The sequence below is a fragment of the Silurus meridionalis genome, chromosome 8 (genome assembly GCF_014805685.1).
Source record: "Silurus meridionalis isolate SWU-2019-XX chromosome 8, ASM1480568v1, whole genome shotgun sequence".
In the NCBI taxonomy this organism is placed as follows: domain Eukaryota; kingdom Metazoa; phylum Chordata; class Actinopteri; order Siluriformes; family Siluridae; genus Silurus; species Silurus meridionalis.
This window is the reverse complement of record NC_060891.1, coordinates 13,531,879-13,553,308: the sequence shown is the minus strand read 5'-3', so window position 1 is coordinate 13,553,308 and position 21,430 is coordinate 13,531,879. Positions and strand designations below refer to the sequence as shown.

The following is a 21,430-nucleotide window of genomic DNA, read 5'->3' as shown; positions in this document are numbered from 1 at the left end:
AAGGGTAACTACTGAGGTCTCTTTGTTGCTGACATTTGTATACTACATACCATATATAGTGAGGACTGATTATACAGTAGAAAATCACAAAAAACAACATAATGACATTAATTATTTATATTCAAATAAAAATAAGCCAGTGGTGGGTTATCAGGGGCATCAAGATGTTCTGTGCTGGCCTAAACTTGATCAGAGTCACTGACATATGTTTTAATATATTTGTGTCCATGAATATTTATAAAATTCTTCCTAATAGTCAATTCTGTTTTGCACACTGCACTGTGTCTCGCACTGTTTGCACAAGGTTGCACACGATGCACTTTATGTGGCGAGGACACTTACTAGTCCTAAGCTCTGTGTTTTTCTGTTATGTCGCTTTATGTTGTTTATGTAGCACCAGGGTTTTGGAGGAACGTCTCCTTTCAGTGTGTACTGCGTCAGCTATATATGGTTAAAATGACAATAAAAGCTTCTTGACTCTTAAAATTCTCTTCACTTCATAGTGGTTCTCTCAGGTGCACAGAGATGGAGTTTCTATCCAATCAGATTTCAGCCATCACACCACGTGTTGCTGTAAGGCCTTCAGAAATGAACTTGGGCTCTTGGTAGCTTCTAATCCATGGTGCTTGATGCTGTTGCTTTACCCAACCAGAGTGCAAGTTGGCCACTCTGTGGACCCTAGCTGGCATTTTCACGTCCTTTGATTGGATGATCAGATAGCACTAGTCAGAGCTCACAGCTTTAAAAGCTGGTTTTTCCTTCCACAATGACTGACAGAAGTTGATTTGGTCAAAGATACTTACAGGATATTTAAAAGACAGACTTTTTAAGAAATGTTGGACATTGAAAGGGTATCATATAATCAGTATGGTATAATGCAGCCAAACCAGTTGTTATGCTTTTTGCTGGGTCATTTTCTAAGGTTAATTGATGCTTCTGCTAGAGATGATGTATGTGGTTGACGCAGGTGTGACTGCAGTGACAGGAGACTTGTTGAATTGTGTTCATTGGTTTTCTTGCTTTAGTAATACAATTCATTCACACTGCATACGATACCTGTCTGTGATGCAGCGCTCTGTTATTCTGAATTTCTGTATCATATTAATGGTTTCTATAGGTGTGGCATCATAATGATGCTGTTAAGAGATGGATTTATTTATTCAGGTAGGACACCTAGGTATAAAATGCACAGCCTGCCACTGGAATAACCAGAATTAGTCATTATTATCCAGTACCTTCGTTCTTCTTCAGATCACCCAACTGGAGCCTTTTTAGGGACAGAAAATACACTGATAGGACACTTGCTGGATTATAAATATTCTAATAAAGTGCTTTTAGCTATTTAATTTTGTTAAGGAGTCAGGACCATATAAAGCTATATGAACCCTCAATTAGTTCCTACTCAATTACTCAATCAGTCAGTCAACAAACAAATGCACTTTTGCTATTTTTTAGTGAGCAGTGAGAAGCAGCATTCAAGTCACATTCACATTCAATTTGACTTTAATTGCAGGCTTGCACATCAACTAGATTTGCCTGATCTGTGTTAAAAGATGTCTCTCCTGAATGCATGTATAATCTATTCCTCTCTGACTGAAATATTAAATAAGTTCTGGAGTTCTGGAGAAGCACACATTCACCAGCAATGTCAAATGTGAGGCCTAAAGAAAACAAAACGTGTAAAGTTGACACATCTCAATGTCCTTGAGACTTCGAACAGTCCACAGTCTCCAAACATCCTTGCATATCTAGAGGGCCAAAATACAGGCACTTGTCATGTCGGAACATTGTGTCTGTGCTGGTAGACAGTGTGAGACTTTTTGAAAATTTACCTTACCTACGCCATGCTGATCTGCTCTGGGTTATTAGTTTCTCTTATAATCACATTAGGTGGATATTAAAACACCGGTGGCACTGTTACGTAATGTTGTGAGTATCTGGAAACCCATCAGTGATCATTTAAAAAAGCAAAACATTTACAAAGTTCAGCAACAGTCCGAATAATAGCTATTTTTGTCATTAGTTTCATTTAATGACATTAATTATAGGTTTACTTGTTTTTAAGGTTTGAATTCAAAACATTCAGTATGAACTATAAGAGCCATAGACTCTTTTTGGATCTCAGATGTAACTACAGATTTTAATGCCATTGATAGGTTGTGAGTTTTGATTTTCAACCATGTAATAAAACTCAAAAAGTGTGAATACCCTGGTTATGCTTCATAAACCCCTGGGAGTTCCCAGACTTCACTGGTACTTAACCTGAAATGATTGCATTTTATATATGTGTACATACAGTATATCTATATATCTATCAGATTGTATCAGGTCAAGTTCCAGTGAGGTCTGGGAACTCCCAGGGGTTTGTGAAGCATTACAAGGGTATTCACACTTCATACACACACACACACGCACACACACACACACACACACACACACACACACACACACACACACACACCAGTGATGTCTGGGAATGTGTGTCATTGTATTCACTGAAAATGTTTAACATAAGAATACTATCAAATAACACAAAAAAAAGTTTGATGTATGCCAAAGTCTTTTTTTTTTTTTTTTTTTTAAACACAAAATTGACACAATACCCCTTCTTGTTCGATTCCATTTTTAATGGAAAATGTAAAACATCTCTTTAGCTTCAATGTACATACAGTAGCAAACAACACATACAGCAAATAAAGCACACCATGTTATAGAAAAATCATAATTAATATATTATATATGTATATTCTGCTATTTACATATATTTCAGCTGAAAAGTCCACATGAATTTTTTTTTTTAATTTTTTAAACAAACACATCATATACTGCAAATTCCTTTATATTCTCCTTCTGCACAGTGAATACCAGCCAAACTGTTAATAATTTAATATCACCTTGAAACATAAACAATAAAAGCTAACAGCTTGGCGTTGGCTGACGCAAAGGAATGCTGCTATGGTTGTGTTGGCCTAGCTGCTCTCCCGACTGTCTGAACCTCGGCAGACAAGTGTAGCTAACAGTTAGCAGCACAATAACTACTGATTAAGAATACGCCTCAGAGCCTCATCTTCTGGAGAAAAATGCCATTGGTGGTTGTTCTTTTGCATTGGATATTCACAGCCTATAGCATGTACAGCATTAGAGCTAAAAAGTGCTGTGCTTAGCAGTTCACCTCTCTTCCTACTCAGCAACTCTGCAGCTGCCTGCACAGGACAGAGAGAATTCCACTTCCTCTGTTCCACTGTTCAGACAAACCTCAGCATCTCACCTCACTTCCTGGCCAAGCAGGAAGATCTTGGGGTGGGGCTGAGCTCTGGAGAAGATATAGCAACAATAATCAAACAGAATATGGTGACATCATGGAGGAAATGTGATGGGTCCTTGCACTGAAGCAAAATAGTGTTCATGGTCATTGGTGTGAAGAGTATGCATTCAGAATCGGTTCTAATAGCAGGAGGGATCTGGAGATGGTCTGCACCTGGCGCCGCGCTCACACGAGTGAGCATGAATTCCGTCAGCATTCTTCCTCCTTCACCTCCTCTGTGCTCTGCTCTTTTAAATGCCGGCTCAAAGCGGCCACGGCATCCTTCACCGAGTGGTAGAAGATGTTCTTTACCTGAACAAGCAAGGTCGAATGCAATGGTGAGTACTTAATTGCGGAATACATGATGGCGACGATATCCTCGTTATAGGCTACGCAGGGGCAAAAAAGAAATAAAGGCAGCTCTGATTCAGATACTTCTCAGTATCTGCGTTCTTCTACAGAAAACCTAGCCTCCCCTTCACCTTCGGATTAAGAAGACGACGAGAGGCTGTTCTTACCCGCTGGGCTGAACAATCCATCTCATGTAGTGCTGCTGGCACATAATTGCTCACAAATACACACACATCCATCTGTATGGAAGGTTGAACTATTCTTTTTGTAATGCATTAACAGGTTGAACAGGGATGACTACATCTTTATATGAAACAAGCAAACGATTTTTGTATTTTGGTTTTAATAACTGGGTAATGAACAAAGAGAGCACCACAGGACACAGTTGAATAAGAAAATGTGAACGTGTCCCCTTACCTGCAATTTGTCCTCATAATTAACTTGGTCTTTGAGAGGGCGGAGCTCCTGGGTCAGGTAATATGAGTTGTGGGCATGCTCAGGGGACACAAAGTCCACATTCACCTGAATGCAGCTGTGCAAATTCATCACCTGAACATTTGAGAAACAATACAATTTAATTTTACAATTAAAAAAATGATATAAATAATTATTTTTAGATACATTACCATTAAAAGCAACCGTTAATATTTACTGATTTTCCAACACCTTTTCAGTAAATGATGCTGTAATCTTTTGCAGGAACTTGCACCTTCATAAAAGAGTGATCCTGATTGGCTTGTTTAGCTTTATGCAGATTTTGAGAATGAATAATCCTATTCAAGTTGAAAACACCTGTTCCCTCTACATATTCCTAGATCCCAATGGAACCCAATTATGATATATACCTCTACTCTGGTACGCATGTTCCTTTGACAGTGGAGGACACATAGAATAAAAAAAAGGTTCTGATTTCTTACTAGTATTACACACAAGTGACAGGAAGATCCATATCACTGCGTTTCGACTCTACTTTGTTCTTGTCTTTTAATAAAGTATGAGAGATAATGAGAGATAATGTACAGAGTGTGTGTGAAGGACCTGGTGCAGAGCTCCGGCAGGGATAATCACAGTGTCTCCGTAGAACTGCAGCAGCGTGCGACTCTCCACACTGTGTTCTTCCAGCAGCCTCTGCCGCAGCTTCGGGCTTAGGTACCAGCTCCCCTCACGAAGGGGGTCTGCCTCACTCTCCCATTCTGCCTCAGAGCCTGCCTCAGTGTCTGCCTCAGCACGCTCTGCTGCTACCTATACACACACACACACACACACACACACACACACACACACACACACATTTAAGGATTACCTTTTAATGCATATTAACTTCATTTATACTTTATTACACACACAAACATTAATGAGCGGTAATGAACAGTATCCAGTTCAGATATCTAATGTATGAGCATAAATCACTGCACTGCTTCAATAAACAGTACCATACCGTTTGGAGAAATTCCTGGATCTTATGAAGATCTTTGCTCAGGTAGATGTGCCACAGTGCACCTGGAATTTCATTGGGATCTCTCAGCCTCTTCTTTGCACCCTCATCCAGGTCCTCTTTCTCCAAGAGCTTCAAAACTCCTGAAAGACACAAACTGAAGGTTACCTCACAGACACACACCATGGGTCATAAAATTCTTTTAAAGATTACAGAGTGGCGTTTTTACTAAATTATTTAAGGAATAATGTTGTCTCAATTGATGATCACCATTATCTGTTAGTTATAAGGTATAACGTAATTTTCTGCGACCAACAACAGTGTAAACCTGTTTTGATTTTTATTTGAGGTGTTATTTTAGGTGTTATGTTATAAAGCAGAATACACACTAACTGTCATATACATTTGATTGGGGTTATTTAGTTTCCAACCAAAATAACTTATTAAGCAATTAATTTATTTATATAGATATTTTCTTATAATTTATCCTCAAAGTCAAATAGATTTCAGTGCCACAGAATAACCTAACAATCACAATAAAGGTCTAACCTGACTTGGAGAGCGCTCCATTGCCCTTGGCTACACCCACGTAGACCAGAATACTCATAGTGTCAGAAATTTCGACATGCAGATTGCTGGTTCCAAAGTCCTGCTCTGGGCATACTGTCACACCTGTGAATATGCATGCACACACAATTATATTTATATAGCACATAGGAATATTAAAGGTGCTGTGTTACTAAAAATGGGCGATGGGATAAATGACTGAAACAAGGACTCTGAATGACAGGCAAAGAAGGACAGTAGGAGGTGAAGGACTGGGGGAATACCATGTGCACAGCAGAGGCGAGGACCTAGATCTGGCCGAATGAAGAACGATGGAAGGCGAGAGGCCAGGTTGAGGGTACCATCTGGACTGGTGTATTCAGGAACTGGCAATGCCTTCATAACATCTTCATACCTTGCAAAGGCAATAGATTTGTTTTAATCCAACACACGTACTATACACTGCTTCTGCATATCTGCACTACAAACTTTCAACATAAACTGGCAGGTGCATATCATTTTATCATCACAAGTGACCCAGGTAAAATATAGACCCCAGAGTCATCAAATGATTAAACGAAAAACTCATTTTGTAAATGTCACAAAAGGTTAGACTGCAGAATAATGAGCTGCAACTCAAGCTTCATATAGAGGTTCATAATAAAATATGTTCAAGTATGTTCAAATTAATTAAAGTTTATTCTAATTCTGTAGGTGGGGTGTTTATGCCGAGGGCGAGCTGGGAAAACGGGCTGGTGTGGAGCGCTAACCTGGATGGCATGAGCGCCAGGAACTCTTCCCCTGATGGCCAGTCTTTCAGTCTGTATACAGCAGGGTCACCTTTAGCAGATTTAGTTCTCTCTGATGGAAAAAAAATAATAATTGGAACAGAAGTGATCACTAACCACAGTTCTAGAGGACCCTTTGCTCTAAATACCTTGTTATTTTTTCCTGCTGTAATACACTCGAACCTATACACACAAACCTATAACACAACATGTCCCATTTTGACATCTAAAATGTCTGTGGTTTATACAAACAACTTACTTGACACATCCTCGAATCCATCCCAGAATTCCTTGACACAGGTGTTAATGATGCTGCCATCACGGCAGTTGTAGAAATCACTGTGGAGTGCTGAGAATTCTCTGCTGAAGTGCTCTGGCTTCCACAGACTAGCATTCAGACTCTTGTGCAAACCAGAGACCAGCACTGGCTGTGTAGAAACAATGAAATAAAAAAATAGTCCTTACACTGAGCGGTAGTAGTTGTACAGGTTACTAATGTGTTATGAAGTCATTATTCCCTTGAGTATTCCACTGTGCCAAATATCAGTTAAAAAGAAGAAAAATTTGCAATGTCCTCTGTCCTAAAAAGTGCCTGCCTTGTCTCGTCTCTCATCTCCTGAAATGTTATTCCCCAAACTGTGCTCTGTAACACAAACCTGCTCTTGTGTCCAGTTCTCTTTGAACAGTCTTTGGTTGCCTAGGTGATGGTGATCTTTAAGCCAAAGCAACCGGTAGCTGCCTATCCAATCATGTGGAACGTTGGTATGTGGGTCAGCCAATGGGATTCGAACAGGCTTCAATTTTTCCCGCACCGACTCTTTCTCTTTATCTGTCAGCAAATCCTGGTTCAACCCAAGTTTGGCCATCTTTGATGCAGGAATTTTGTTTTCCACTACTGAGGCGATAATGTCATCCAGGAGGCTGGGCATGCAAGCTTTCTGAGCAGTCTAAAACATAGGGTACACGTAAAGTAAACTAATTAACAATTTCGAGAGATCACAAGATTACAAGGATGTGAGGCAATTTAAGGGTGTGACCTGATCGGTGTTGTTATAAACTGGTGCAAAGGCAATTCCAGGCCCAGTGGATCCCAGACGCAGTTTTCCAGCTGTGGATGTCAGGAGCTCACGCAAAGTGGAGCCCTGCTCTGGGCTACCTGACTTCCTGCCCAAAGTCTCCATATCATCGCGGTCCAATTTTCCTGAGGTACGCAAAAAGGTACATCGCACAACTTACTGGTTGTACACACACAAAGCAAGCACAAACCTTTTGAGAATAGAGAATCTTGAGAACTGAGAATCTTTTTTTTTTTTTTTACTTACCGATTCTCTCTGTGGGGATCTTGTGAACAGTGTTCTGTATGTTCTTCTGCTGCTGGCTTTTCAAGTCGCACTGCATTTTCTCAGAAACCTGACATCACAACACAATCATTTTACCTTTTCAGAATAAAATCTAATACATCTAAAGCATTGTAAAGTAAAAAGGAAGCCATACAAGGCATGATCCAAGAATCAAGGCATAAATCAGGAACAAATATATATAAACTAGAGAGTTCAATATAAGAAGTGGGAAACTTTGTTACCTGGATAAGGCCATTGGTAATGGTGGATCTGGAGAGGAAAGCAGTGCTACCAAAGCACAAGCACTGAGAGGGTATTCCGTATTCGCTTCTTATAGAGTGCATGGCACTCTGTAAATCTGCTAAAACTGTAGGTCATACAAAACAATTTTCGTCTCGGCTTGACATCTAATCAATATAACTGACAAGAATCTTACTTTAGGTCAAACTATGTACTAGGACACACAAAAAGATGAACGAGATACACACTCACCTCTCTCTGGGACTATTTGAGTAGGCATAAGGTTCTTCAGGTCATGGGGTTGATTTTTTACACACCTGACCCATGCATATAGCTCTTTATCTAAGCACATAGAAAAAGAAAATACACGTGTGATCACACAGGAAATGAGACACACTAGTAAGTGTCATTTAGGTGTATTTCTAACCTTTGGCACACTTCCTCTCCCGGGCTTTGTAGCAGTCCATGCAAACCACAAAGCCGCATTTGTGACAGGCCCAATGCATATTAAACAGAGTAGCCTCACACGCATCACACATCTCTCTCACACCTCTCACCGCTCGCTTCCACATCACCTGGGCTATACACACACGGAAACACACACAAAAGTTGTGAAAAGTGGGAGGATTGAAAGGCTCTTCTTAACAGAATGAAAGAAAACAAGGCTAATCTATTATTTGCTTATATGATTAATTAATAAAATTGATTTGTTGCATTGTATCTTTATATTATTTTGCTTATACTACTATATTTATTTATATAGCCACACTATGTTATATACACTATTTTCATACACACAGACACACTCACTGTCTTTCTTGACCCATGTGACAGCGATGTTTTCTGTCTTGACAAGCTGGCAAAACTTGTCTCCTATGAGTGTGAGAATATATTTGGCTGTGTCCAGCTCCATCTCCCATTGCTTGTCTTCCTCTTGGACCTCAAAGCCCGCCACCCACACACGCACTGCTTCTTCATCAGTGTCCTCAACTACAGAAAAGCCGTCTACGCGCACAACTCCATTCTTGCTGTATGACAATCTATGGCAGAAAAGAAAGGGCAGAGGTAGCAGTTACCATGACCATGAGAATAATATACTTGGGTGGTAATAAAAGTTTGCTTTCTAGCTTGATGAACAACTAAATAAAACCCTTCCTGAGAGTGCTGATACTGTTCAATTTTGCACTTTGTGGCAGAGTGATGTTGAATAAGACAGAGGCTGCCAGCATGTATTCCTGGACAAAGCAATTTTATATAGGCTCTCAGGAGCTGTTTTATAGACTATGATTAAGCTTGGTTGTTGACTTAAAGGCACTTTGAACTGGATTTATAAACCTGTTATGTTTCCATCAAAATCAGGTAGAATTGCTAACTGAACAATGATAAATAATCATAAAGACTCCAGCAGTTTTTAAGTAAAGTTCAGATAAATATCAGAGTCCAATTGAAACCTGCATATTTAATTAAAATAATCTAGCTTGTAATACTGTAATGTTAGATAAAAAAATACTCATTAATATGCCTGGATATATGAATTAAAAGTAATATGCAATAGTAGCTTGATGCATAAAATCATGCAGATAAAAGTCAAGACCACCAGGTAATATTCACATCAAAAATCAGAATGATGAAAAGTAGTTGAGTGACTATATCCTTCCTGGCAGCTTAAACCAATCTCACAATTTTCCTTCGACCTCTCTTAACAACAAGGCATTTCCACCCACAGAACTGTCTCTCACATCAAATCTTTCGCTTTTAAGAGTGTTGTGTTTGAAATTCCCAGGACATCAGCAGTTTATGAAATACTGACATTAATGCCATCATCAAAGTCACAGAACTCACTCTTTATTTTCCATCCTGATGTTTAATGTGAATATTGAACTGAAACTCTTGACCTGCATCTGCATGATTTGCTGCCACATAATTGGCTGATTAAATAACGACATAAATGTGTTCCTAATAAATTGGATGGTGAGTACAAGGGCTGATAAAATTTTTTTTTTGCAGTGACGTGTGTGCGCCACTTTCCAAGCAAAGGCTGTGAGCTCCATCTTTCCCTTCTCGCTTTCTGAGCGCACGCTCCATAAATCACAAGCTTTGCGTGGAAAGTGCCGTACACACCTTTTCAGCCTTGTTTTTGTGTGTTTATAAATGAGACCGATGGACAGGTAAACACAGAAGACGCTGCAGAATGAAAAGTGGAGGAACGGGGAGAAAACGAGGAGGAGAAGATTCATGCCAAAGAACACAACAGAAAGTTTACCTCTTTTTTTTTTTTTTTAAGTTATTTTATATTGATTTTTTAATATTTTTATGTATTAATATATTTGTATTTTGATGTAATATGGCAATTAAATGCACTAAATGGGTTTAGTGTCCACAGATTACAATTTCAGCAAAAAATTTAAATTTTTTAAAGTAATTACTCGTTCATTTCAAGAGACCCATCTTATTTTCTCTTGAATATTTGGTGTTCTATCTTTAATGGAAAAAAAAAAATACTTCTTATCCGATTACTCCATTAATCGATAGACTAACCAGTAGAATACTTTTTAAAATAATTGATTGCTGCAGCCCTAGTAAGTACAGGGTATCCTACTAGACTAGTGGATAATTGTGCATAGTGAGTGAGTACATGCATACCAAGACTTTAAAATAAAGCCACAAAAGTGCCATATTGCACATTATTTGCAATAAATACCACTGTCAGATAGCCACCCTTCCATAGAAACTTCCTTCTGGCTTTTGCTCGGTCAGTGCTGACAAATAACATTGGTGGTTATCCAGGATTCATTGAATCCCAATTACATACACAGCAAGTGTTTTATTTCACCCCCTGTAACTGGCAGAGGTGGTGAGAATCACCTAGATAATTTACAGTATGTCACAATGTCATTAGGAGAACTCCCTGGAGAAGCATGATTCTTATCCCCCTGAGGAGGTGAGACTCCTTGCAGACTTGCAGGTCGACAGAGAGAACGGGCTTTCAGCCTGGGTATAGACTTCTATTTATGATGGCTGCCACAGCCCAGTGGGACAATCTCTGACTAGACAATGGAGTCCCTTGTATCTCCACTATGACAGACAAACAGTTGATCTGAGGATTGTATGGCCACTATTCAGTCAACACAGCGTACACACTGGGCACAGCGGTGAACAATCTGCCTGTTCAGCTTCATGGGAACACTGGTGATCAGTGTCTGAAGATTGCTGAGTTTGTTACAAAACTAGCAGAAGAATAGCTAAAATAATGCTGGTGCTTATTATACATAACACAATATTGTAAGCCCAATTATATATCATCTATGTTCAGGAATCAAGCAATGCACATTGGGCATACAGCTTTACTTAGTGAGATCACCGGTAGCATGGGTTGTTTAAGTAGAGTAACAGAAGATTTTTGCAGCAGGGGTTGTTAAATCACTTGCCTAAACATGAGGGAGAAAGCCACTTAAACCTGCTCTAAGTATGTACCCACAGATCTGTTAATCAGATGGACAGCAGGATTTATGAAAAAGTAAGAGGGGGGCAATTAGCAGAGGAAGAACTGATCATCAGGCAGAATGAGGAATGAAATGGAGGGAAACTGACTCCCACCTCAGTGCTGCTGTGTTAGCAATCTAGCTAACTTGGCAAGCTCAGTAATGTACAGCACAGTGTAGACACAGAAAGGCAATCACTGTAAGAAGAGAAGTATATGAATGCTACAAAAGAAAGAGTGACCCCCACCAAAACAATGATAGGTGAGTGCTGTCATTTAATAACAGCATAGAGCAGCAGTAGTTAGACTTATAATAGCAATATTATCACTAACAGAAGAAACCAACTCAATGCTAGCATCAGTTCCTAGGGTTCTACAGAAAGAGTGCTAGACTGTAACAGAGTCCCCATAAACAGCCAGCCCATTCCTATTGGAGGTTTACCTGCGAAAGTAGTAGAAGCGACAGAACACAGGTGAAAGGACAGGTTCCTGGGCCTTGCGTGAACGGTCCAAGCGACACTCCCGGCATTTCTGGACATTTGCGCCAATCTCTGCACACGAGTCATCCTGCAAGAATGCCTCGCCACTCTGCTTTAGCTTTCTTACCTTCCTCCAGTCCTTTAACACTGAACGACCAATGCCGTCTGAAGAAAAGAACCATCAGCAACCTCGATCAGCTTATACAGCTACAGAGCACACACACTGAAATCTTTCACAGGTTACACCTTGGAACACTGAGCCACAATAGCACATCTAAATGTATTAAAGCAAAGCTTTTGATGGCTGAAATAAGCCTTTTTTAAACAAAACAAAACAAAACAATTCTTACAACTGTAATTGGTCTACTTCTATTATTAAATAACATGTCTCAGTGTGACAGTATCTATAATCGATACATCGATTAGAATACTGTTTCAATTCATTTTTGCTGCATTTCACAACCTATCTGCATTGTGGCAAAAACTAGTCAAATTCACAAACAATAAAAAAAAAGTTTGATGACAGCTATTCAACAAAAACTGGGAAAAAGCCAGCTTAACAAATGTTAAAGTAGTAGCCTAACTCTCACAAAATTGCATTTCTAAAACACCCATGCTCCAAAAAAAAAAAAAAAAAGAAGATATTTAACTTACTGCTAGGCAGCCTGTGCTGAGATTTCTCTTTGGTACTCTGGATTGTGCCATTAAGCTTTGCCTCATCGTCTTCACCCTCTTCATCTTCATTGTCATTTGGCTTCTTTCTGAATACCGGTTTGGGGCGCTGTATGCTCCCTGGGTTAAATTTATGACACTCACTTTCGGTGCCTGAGTCCCCTCCAATCTCACTTTGAAAGCTGGACTGAAAGATCCTCTTCTCCCCATGATTATCCTTCTCTATCTTTATGTCAATTGGGCTTGGCTTCCTTATATTAATGCATAGTTTCTTATTCTGAAAATGAGGCTTCTTGCCCTGCAAGTTGCCATTTCTCTCTATGGTGGGCTTTACGTCTTCAAAAGTAACTTTATTTTCCAAGGTGAGAGGTGTTTTTTTATCCTCCATGTTGGACTTAACATTGCTTCCATTGGTGTTCCTGTCTTCAATGAGGCATTTCCTGTCTAAAGTTTTACATTTCCTATTATCCAGAAAATGTTCTTTGCCCTCCTGTGTGGACCATTTATCCTCCAGTCCATTCACCTCCTGTTTGATTGGCAGAGAGACAGTGGTTGTTGTGGTTAGTGTGGTACTGCCCCCTGCTGTCTCTGAAGTGATACTACCTCTGTCCTGCTCAGAGTGCCGGGTAAGCCAAGCTTTTTTCAGTTTGTGGTAATTGATTTGACCAGACTGGGCAGGTTGGTTAGTATGGGCTAAAGAAGTAAGTGGCTGAACTTTTGCCACTGAATCCGGTTTGTTGGCTACAAATCCAGTGACCTCAGGTGCCAACCTGGGATATTTGGCTGGGCTGGGATTGAATATCGACTCTTTATCGTGGTCCAGATTGTGTGCAGTGCATTTGGTATGTGTACTGTTTGTAGTGCAAATGTATCTACTCTTGGTAGCATTCAAAGTGTCCATAGTGGTCAGAGGCTGAACAGCATGCATTTGTTTCGATTCTAAAGCAGCTAGTCCAGCTCTGCGTTTCTTTACATGAGGGATGTCTCTAGAGAGGCAACAGGAGAGATTCACCTTTGGCTGAACTACCTTATTAATTTCCTCCATCTCTTTTTCACATTCCTTGGAGTCTATTCTAAAGTGTGGTGTATCTATATTTACAGAATATTTCACACTATGATTTGAATAATGAGAACTCATATTTTTAGTCATGTTCAAAGGTGTGTTAATGTCATGCTTTAAAGTGACCATGTTAACAGGGTGTACTGTGTCCACAGGGGTCCACAGGATGCCCCTCTTACATTGACCGTTGCTATCCTTCAAGTGTGTGTTGGGCAATTTTTCAAACGCTCGCACATGTTCACACTGAACTTGAGAAAGTGACCTTTCGGTGATGGTGTGGTTCACAGGCATGTGCATGTAGCCAGAAGAACGAACAATGACAGACGCCGTAGCTGCCTGTGTATTCGCCAAGCCTCCATTGACTGCATGACCTCCTAGCGCTCGTTCTCGATTGTGCAAAACTCCACCCCTATGCAAATCATAACCCTTTTTTGCGAAGGATATTGGCTCAGGAGCGGCTCTCTTTCCAGCAATTGCTCCGTGTCTAAGCTCTGGTATTAATGTTGGAGGTCTGTGTTGATTCTGACCTTTCCCAGATAAGCCCATTGGCTGGACGGGTGTCAAGGTCGGTGGGGACAACCTACCCTGCCCTGCCTCTTTAGACGTCACAATGGGTAAGGCTGGGGGATGGAAAATGGGAGCCCTGTGCAGCGAGGGGACAACACGAGAAGACGAAGAAGAAGAAGAAGAAGAAGAAGAAGAAGAAGAAACTGGAGTAAGAGAAGCAGAGGAGACTTTTCTCTCCATAGTACTGACTTCCAGTAAGTCCACTGAAACAGCTTTTGAAATCAACTGCTCTGTAATCTTGCACAGTAGACCCTCATCTTTCTCAGGGTTATGCTTGACAAGGGGTGGAGGTCTAGCTTTGACAGTACTCTGTGTATTAGATAAAGAGAGGACAGAGGCAGCAGTGTTTGGGGAACTCAGTCTCTCATACAGCTCTTTGCTGGGTGGAGCTCTACGAGTAGAAGCCTTGTTCTCCACACTGCCAGCTGCTGGAGTGTAGTAGCTACTCTGGGTAAGTGTCGGTGAAGGCTGGGCTGATTGCAACCTAGGAGGCACGCTATGTCTGAAAATGTGCATCTCTCTCTCATGCTGTCGTTCTTTCTCTCTCTCTTTAAAATTTAGTGAAGGAGTGGGGCTTTTAGGATAGGGTTCTTTATCTGAGCTGAGTTTGGCTGTGAATGGTGCTACTTCAATGCTCTCCTGCAGAATGCGGCGACTCTCTTCCTGGTAACAGCTGGTGTGGTCACCTGTGAGGTCAAACAACAACTGGGGCTGTTTGGCGCAAGCAGAAGGTGACTCTGTGACTGTGGAATGGGATACGTGTCCATTCTTTCCCACTACTGCCCTTATACGCTCCTGTTCGGCCTTCAGCTGCATCTTGATGGAGCTTTGTTCCTCTGTGAACGCACTGAACTCTGATTCCCTAGAAACAGGAAAAGCAGGCAGAAATGCATGACAATAGCACACAACACTGTTTAGTTCACTAATAATCCTGGCTGAACTAGAAAGTCATACCCAGACCTCATCTGTAAAGCTATAGGTGTATAGGTGTGTCATACCCAGACCTTATCTGTAGAGCTATAGGATGTATGAGTGCATACTCACTCTGTACTTTTAGAGATAGGGGTGCTGGGCTGGGTAATCCTGGATGGTCTCTGGGGTTCAGTGCTTGAAGGACGTACAGGCAGTAGGGGTCGCAAAACCTGATTTTCTACACTGGTTACAGGAGAGGTCTGAGGGACCCAAGGGTTTGGTGTAGTCTGTGAAAACATGAACACAGTCACACAAATAAGCACAAATCACATATTTTTTTTTAATACTCCAGCGACAAGTCAAATGACTATTCAGGCAGTTTATGGAAAAAGCTTTTAAGGTTGAAACTAGTAAAAACAGAAATAAGGCCTTAAATTTGTCAGTCCCTACAGATACTTGTGCAGTCAGAATAGCAAACCTTTTTTTGCATCTACAGATTAAACTTCACAAATATCACATAAGTACCGGACAACACTCATCAATCAAATATTGAGAAAGTGAACAGTTCTATCAGGAGGGCTTTTATTTTCACTTGTTTCACATTTCTTTTCTGCCCCAGAAAGCACAAATTATTCCATCATCCAAAAAGAACATCCTTACCACAATGCCTAAACAGTAATTGGATCTGAAACAAAAAAAATAACATCTAACCATACAGTTAGGTCCTACTAGTATCACTATGGGTAGTAATACAGCTATACAATATATGTTGTCAATCAATATGAAATTAATTTTATTAATTATATTAATTTATAATTGAACTAAGCATAGATTCATAAGATTTGCACAATGTTCTTTCTTTTTATACATGCCTTATCTCATTCATTTAAATTTATCCTACTCTTTAATCCCCAATATTTCATTCAACACTACATAAACTTTAGTAACACAGTAGTTGATGGACTTAAATGAATCCTTACCCTCCTCCGTGTAGCCTCAGAGATGCTTGAGGTCTCTGGAGGAGTCCACTTGGGCCCTGGTATTCCCAGACCATAGCCATGCACCCCATTAGGAAAAGGTGGCCAGAGTACTGGATACAGGCCCATTGGTGCCAGGGAAGCAGTTCCAGGGCCCTGGCCTAGAAGAGATGGGGCTGCTTGTAGAGCCAGTGGGTGATGGGGAAGTCCCAGAGGCCCCAGCCGAGCATGTCCAGCCAGGAGTGCTGAGGATGGGGGCAAACCGGGCAAGAGAGCTGGAAGTAGGTGAGGGTGGGGGATAGAGGGGTGAGTAGAGCATAAAGGAGACTGGGAGGGAAGGGGAAGAGGTGAGAGATGTGCAGCGGGACTCATGATCTTGGTGTGTGAAGTGGTGGGGTAAGGCTGGGGGAGCTGGAAGAAGGAGATGGGCTCAGATGGTGTTTTGAATGGAGATTGGGTGGGGTGTGTGGAAGTTGGACATAGGGAGAGAGACTCTCCAGTTCTCTCCTCACAAGTGCTGGATCTCGATAGACAGTGAAAGGCTCATTTCTGTCAATGATCAGTGGGTTCCTAGTTGATTTGTCTGGAGTAAGTGTGTGATTAGAAGTATGGGCAATATTCTGAGGAGAGGTCCTTGATTGAGCTTGTGTGTCTGTTTTGCTGGGAGACGAGGCATTCAATTGATTAAGTGTCGAAGAAGGGGTCACTTTGGAACAATGTGTGTTGTTAAAGCCAATATGAACGTCATCAGTACTGACTTTTGATAGTAAACTGCTCTCTTCGATCTTGGCAGCTTGAGGAGAGGCACTGCACTTTAGTCTGGTAACCTCTGTAATATTTGGTAGCTTGGAAGTCTCCTCAAGAGAGGCACATGGACTTGAGCTTACAGTGGCCTTGTGGGAGATTTCTGAAAAAAGAGCAGCATCATGTCTAGGACTAGTAGCTCTAGGAGACTGGACTGACTTATGTACTTTAACGGCATCAACCTTTTTGTTGCAAAGCATGTTGGGAGAGTGAGTCAACACTACTTTGGGCTCTTCTTTTACTGCTTCTAATGAATTGCCATTCGGTGTAATGGCATCTGTGCATGTTGATTCAATTGTCTTGCCCTCTGAGTCACCAGGTATAATCTCCTGTTCACACTCAACCCCTCCACATTCGGATGCTGATGTGTGTAATAACACGCATGCAGGCTCTAAGGAAACCAGTTGCTCATTCTCTTGAGATGCCAGTAGAGCAGAGACAGCTTCACAGTCCTCTTGTGATGCACCTTCACTCCGACCCTCCATCTCGGTCACTCTCTCTCCACGTTCATTCTCTTCTTTATCACACCCCAATCTCATGGTGCACTGTAGTGAATTGACTGTTTGATACACTCTGTTGCAGGGTGTGTTGGTTAAATGACCCTGCAAGGGCATTACTTTCCCTACTGTCTGACATTCATTCTCTGCTAACTGGCTGGAAGAAAGTTCTATGATTTTGGGGGACAAGTGAGCCTTCAGGTCATGTCCTATATGTGCTGCAGCATTGTTGACTGTCAAGCACTCGGCTGGCTTCTTTGAAGATTTTCTCTGTAGACTTTTGGAGTCCAAGATGTTGCCCTCCGAATCACTGCACTCTGACTGATCAGAGTCACTGTTACCTTTCTGCCTTTTGAACCCAACACTCCTACTGTCCTTTTCATCCTGCTCTTCCTTGTCCCTGGTTTCCTCCTCTTCCTCTGACCAAGGCTGATCCTACTCTTTGAGGAATCTAGAAACATGTAAAAATAATAAAGTAATAAAACAATAGGTGTGCAGAGGACTCTACAAGGAAGAGTCTATTTTAGGCAACAGACAGAGCGCTGAATGAGAATGGCCTCTCCCTATTGTAATAAATCTAAATACAACTAAATGGAATTCAAACAGTGAGGAAGTTTTTAATATCAGCTTAATGTATTGGTGCACCTCACCTGCTCTAGCTTCATCAGCTCTGCACTCCTCCCTCATCCCGTTTGTGATGTCCTCTGTCGGGCTGCAGTTGGAGTTTTCGCTGCACAGCTCTCGCTGTTTCCTCTGCACTGGCCCCGAGCTACACACCTGCAGGAGAGAGGAGGAGGGAGGAGGAGAGATAAGTGTGTGCATGAGTGTGGGTGTGTGTTTATAGTAGAGTCAATAAATCATGAGCTCTATATGTGTGTGTGTGTGTGTGTGTGTGTGTGTGTGTGAATTATAAAGAATCAAATTACTTACTGTATGTGTGTGTGTGTGATACAATACCTTGTCTGTTTCTGTAGTGTTTCTTGACCTGTTTCCTGCATTCTGGAGAAAGATTAAAAGACATAAAAAAATAAATAAAATAAAAAACACTACAAATGTTCACCCACTCAAACACACACACACACACACACACACACACACACACACACACACACACACACTAAAAAATAAACAGAAGACTGTTTTACTCACCAGGCTGATCCTGCTGATCTTGTTAGTGTGAGGTTTACAATTTGTTGCAGAATTTTCTTCCACTAATAACAACTGGCTAATGTCGTCCAGAACCAGCACATGTACAAGCACAGGGTCCACACTCATAGGCTCTGCTATCTACAGGATGAGATAAAAGCATGTGTATGACACATAGCATAGCAAACTTCAATTCATCATAGCTAATCTGCAATTGCTTGTTCAAGCTCAGAAAGCAGCGTGCATTTTCTCACCTGGTCGCTCATGACAGTCATGGTTCTGCTGTTGTGCTCATGATGGCTGACAATGCCATGAAGCCACTGAGGTTTGGAGTCGGGTTGGAACACCTTCACCCTGAGGCCCTTAACACTGCTGTGTCCTGTATAACAAATATAACAACTGTCTATGGGCATCATCACAGAAACAACACGGGTCCTCATTTGGAGTAAAAACAACCAAACAAAAAAACGAGAGCTACATCCGAAGCAATGTGCCATCTTGTACCATAGCATATATCAGGTATACTAATACTTTTATATTTAAAATAGTTTGGTATCCTATTTAGCATATCATATCCATCTGATTACTTTTCACCCAACAATCTAACAGTACTTTCTAACAGTACTTTTCCATCAGGTAGAATAGAAAATCTAGGGAAATTCAGTTTGGTCGGCTTCATCAATTTTAAACCGAATGCGGAGTAAAAGGCAAATCAAGGTGAATCTAAGCAAGCAAGCTCCTCCACTGTTAGTACTGTAGCTATTAATTACTGGCACTGTTAACAAATGAGTTGGTCACCAAACAGCCACAAGGAAACTGCTCCTATTTTCAAAGGTACCATTATGTGATGGGTAATTAAAACGCCTAGGAATCCGATTAGTAATATTGTGGCAACACATCATTGAAAACAGGATGCAGGTCAATAAAATACAATAGAAAGTAAAAGATTAGCACATGTTCACTTTAACGAGGTAAATTCATCTATAGTTATACACAAGTAAGAAGAAAACATGAAACTGACTAAGAAACAAAATATATCCTTGATAGAAAGGACTTACGGCCATCTCTGTAATTAACTAACATTTATTAATAAGTAAATGATAAAACACAAAATCAACTGGAAGCCTGACACTGCATTTCCAGTGCTTTCTTAGCTGAAGGATTTAAAGAGATGGCCCAACTTTCTAATTTTCCAGCGACAGAAGAAAGTGGAATAGATTACCTAGCTGAAGAATGTGCTGGAGCTGACGATGTCTGAGCCAAGCCTGGAGCTGCTCATGGCTTGAAAGGTCTCTCAGCAGCAAGTTCCCGCCGTCCACTTCCCCCTGAAAACACACACACACACACACACACACACACACACACACACACACACAAAACAGCATAAGAGTGTGATTTTTATAAGCCAGTAACTAATTAGGAATGACAGACACACACACAGGAGGCTATGAATAGCTGTAGTTAGTGGAAGAGAAACAGAAGACTGCTAAAGAGAAGAAGTGAAATTATACATATCTACAAATTCATATGGACAGACACACACACAAAGAAAAACGAGACAGAGAATCATTACAAGACAAGCCAATGCAGACACACATGGCATTTGCTAATCCAAACACAAACCCCCGCATGGGTACACACATACTGAATATAAACACACACACACACACACACACACACACACACACACACACACACACACACATACTAATAGAGAGTCGAGATCTACAAGGTTGGTTATGTAAAACAGCATCTCTCACATACCATACAGAAATGACTAATTTCCAGTTTTTCACACACTCACATTAGACATATTTTCACACTCACGTGTGCACGCGCACACACAAGCACAAAGGCAGCACATCTCACATCAACCTGTACAACTCAAATGACTTCCCTATCCAGTATATCAGTAAACTCCTCTCTCTCCTCCCTCCCTCCCTCCCTCCCTCTCTTTCTCTGTGTCTGTTTCTCTCCTTCTCTTCTGCCATCGAGCACACACACACACACACACACACACACACACACACACACACACACACACACACACACACACAGAATTAAGGTTGATCCCTTTCACTTGGAAAGGTCACGTCTAAGCTAGGTCTTAACACCATTAGCTGTGCAGAGGGTGTAAAATGTGTGTGACGGCACAGAGATGCATGGTTGGTTTTGTTTGAATAGCCAAATGCTGGCCATCAGCCTTCTGCCATTCTCGTTCTCTTAGGTACTTTTGGCTTTACAGTTTTTATTCCTGTATTCTGAAACGTCAGTGTGATTTCACAGCTTTTCAGAGTCCTACACGGCTGACCTCAGCTTCAACCTGTACACACACATAAACACACACACACACACACACACACACACACACACACACACACACACACACACACTCTGTTCTGTCTCTCTCATGGTATACATCTACATGTAGAGTGTCAGGTGCATGTAGAAACATTCCTTCCATTGCAGACACATAACCGAACGCATTATCTTGATGAAAACATTTACTGACACATGTAAGCACACAGTTTAACACACAATGCTTCAGTAGATCTACCACATGATATTTTTTTTTCTCATCTCTCAACACTTAAAAGGCAGCTGTATAGAGAAACAAAGTCTTCCAGCCTGAATCATTTCAGGTGATTCTGTATGTTGGATAAATATGAAATTCTTTGGTTTACAAATACATTTTATGGACAAAAGTTTGTGGACACCAGATTATAAGCTTCTTATGTGCTTTCTAAAGATCTCTAAAAAATGGAAGATGTTCCACTATTTTTTGGTGCGCAAAAACACACACACACACACACACACACACACACACACAC

General features: G+C 40.9%; 1 protein-coding gene across 1 annotated transcript in view; it reads right to left on the bottom strand.

The window, feature by feature from the left end:
- Positions 1-2,606: 2,606 nt before the first annotated feature.
- The window catches only part of jmjd1ca (jumonji domain containing 1Ca), a 69,147-nt gene continuing 50,323 nt past the window's right edge, over positions 2,607-21,430 (bottom strand). Inside the window, 26 exon segments of the mRNA XM_046856577.1 lie at positions 2,607-3,616; positions 4,073-4,204; positions 4,694-4,897; positions 5,094-5,233; positions 5,640-5,762; positions 5,921-6,051; positions 6,407-6,497; positions 6,684-6,852; positions 7,081-7,371; positions 7,462-7,625; positions 7,747-7,834; positions 8,007-8,131; positions 8,257-8,346; positions 8,432-8,584; positions 8,815-9,044; positions 11,928-12,129; positions 12,619-15,125; positions 15,308-15,462; positions 16,156-16,533; positions 16,536-17,682; positions 17,685-17,904; positions 18,104-18,230; positions 18,411-18,452; positions 18,603-18,740; positions 18,854-18,978; positions 19,822-19,924. Of these exon segments, the coding sequence (XP_046712533.1) occupies positions 3,515-3,616; positions 4,073-4,204; positions 4,694-4,897; positions 5,094-5,233; positions 5,640-5,762; positions 5,921-6,051; positions 6,407-6,497; positions 6,684-6,852; positions 7,081-7,371; positions 7,462-7,625; positions 7,747-7,834; positions 8,007-8,131; positions 8,257-8,346; positions 8,432-8,584; positions 8,815-9,044; positions 11,928-12,129; positions 12,619-15,125; positions 15,308-15,462; positions 16,156-16,533; positions 16,536-17,682; positions 17,685-17,904; positions 18,104-18,230; positions 18,411-18,452; positions 18,603-18,740; positions 18,854-18,978; positions 19,822-19,924 (7,377 nt within the window). The 3' untranslated portion in view covers positions 2,607-3,514.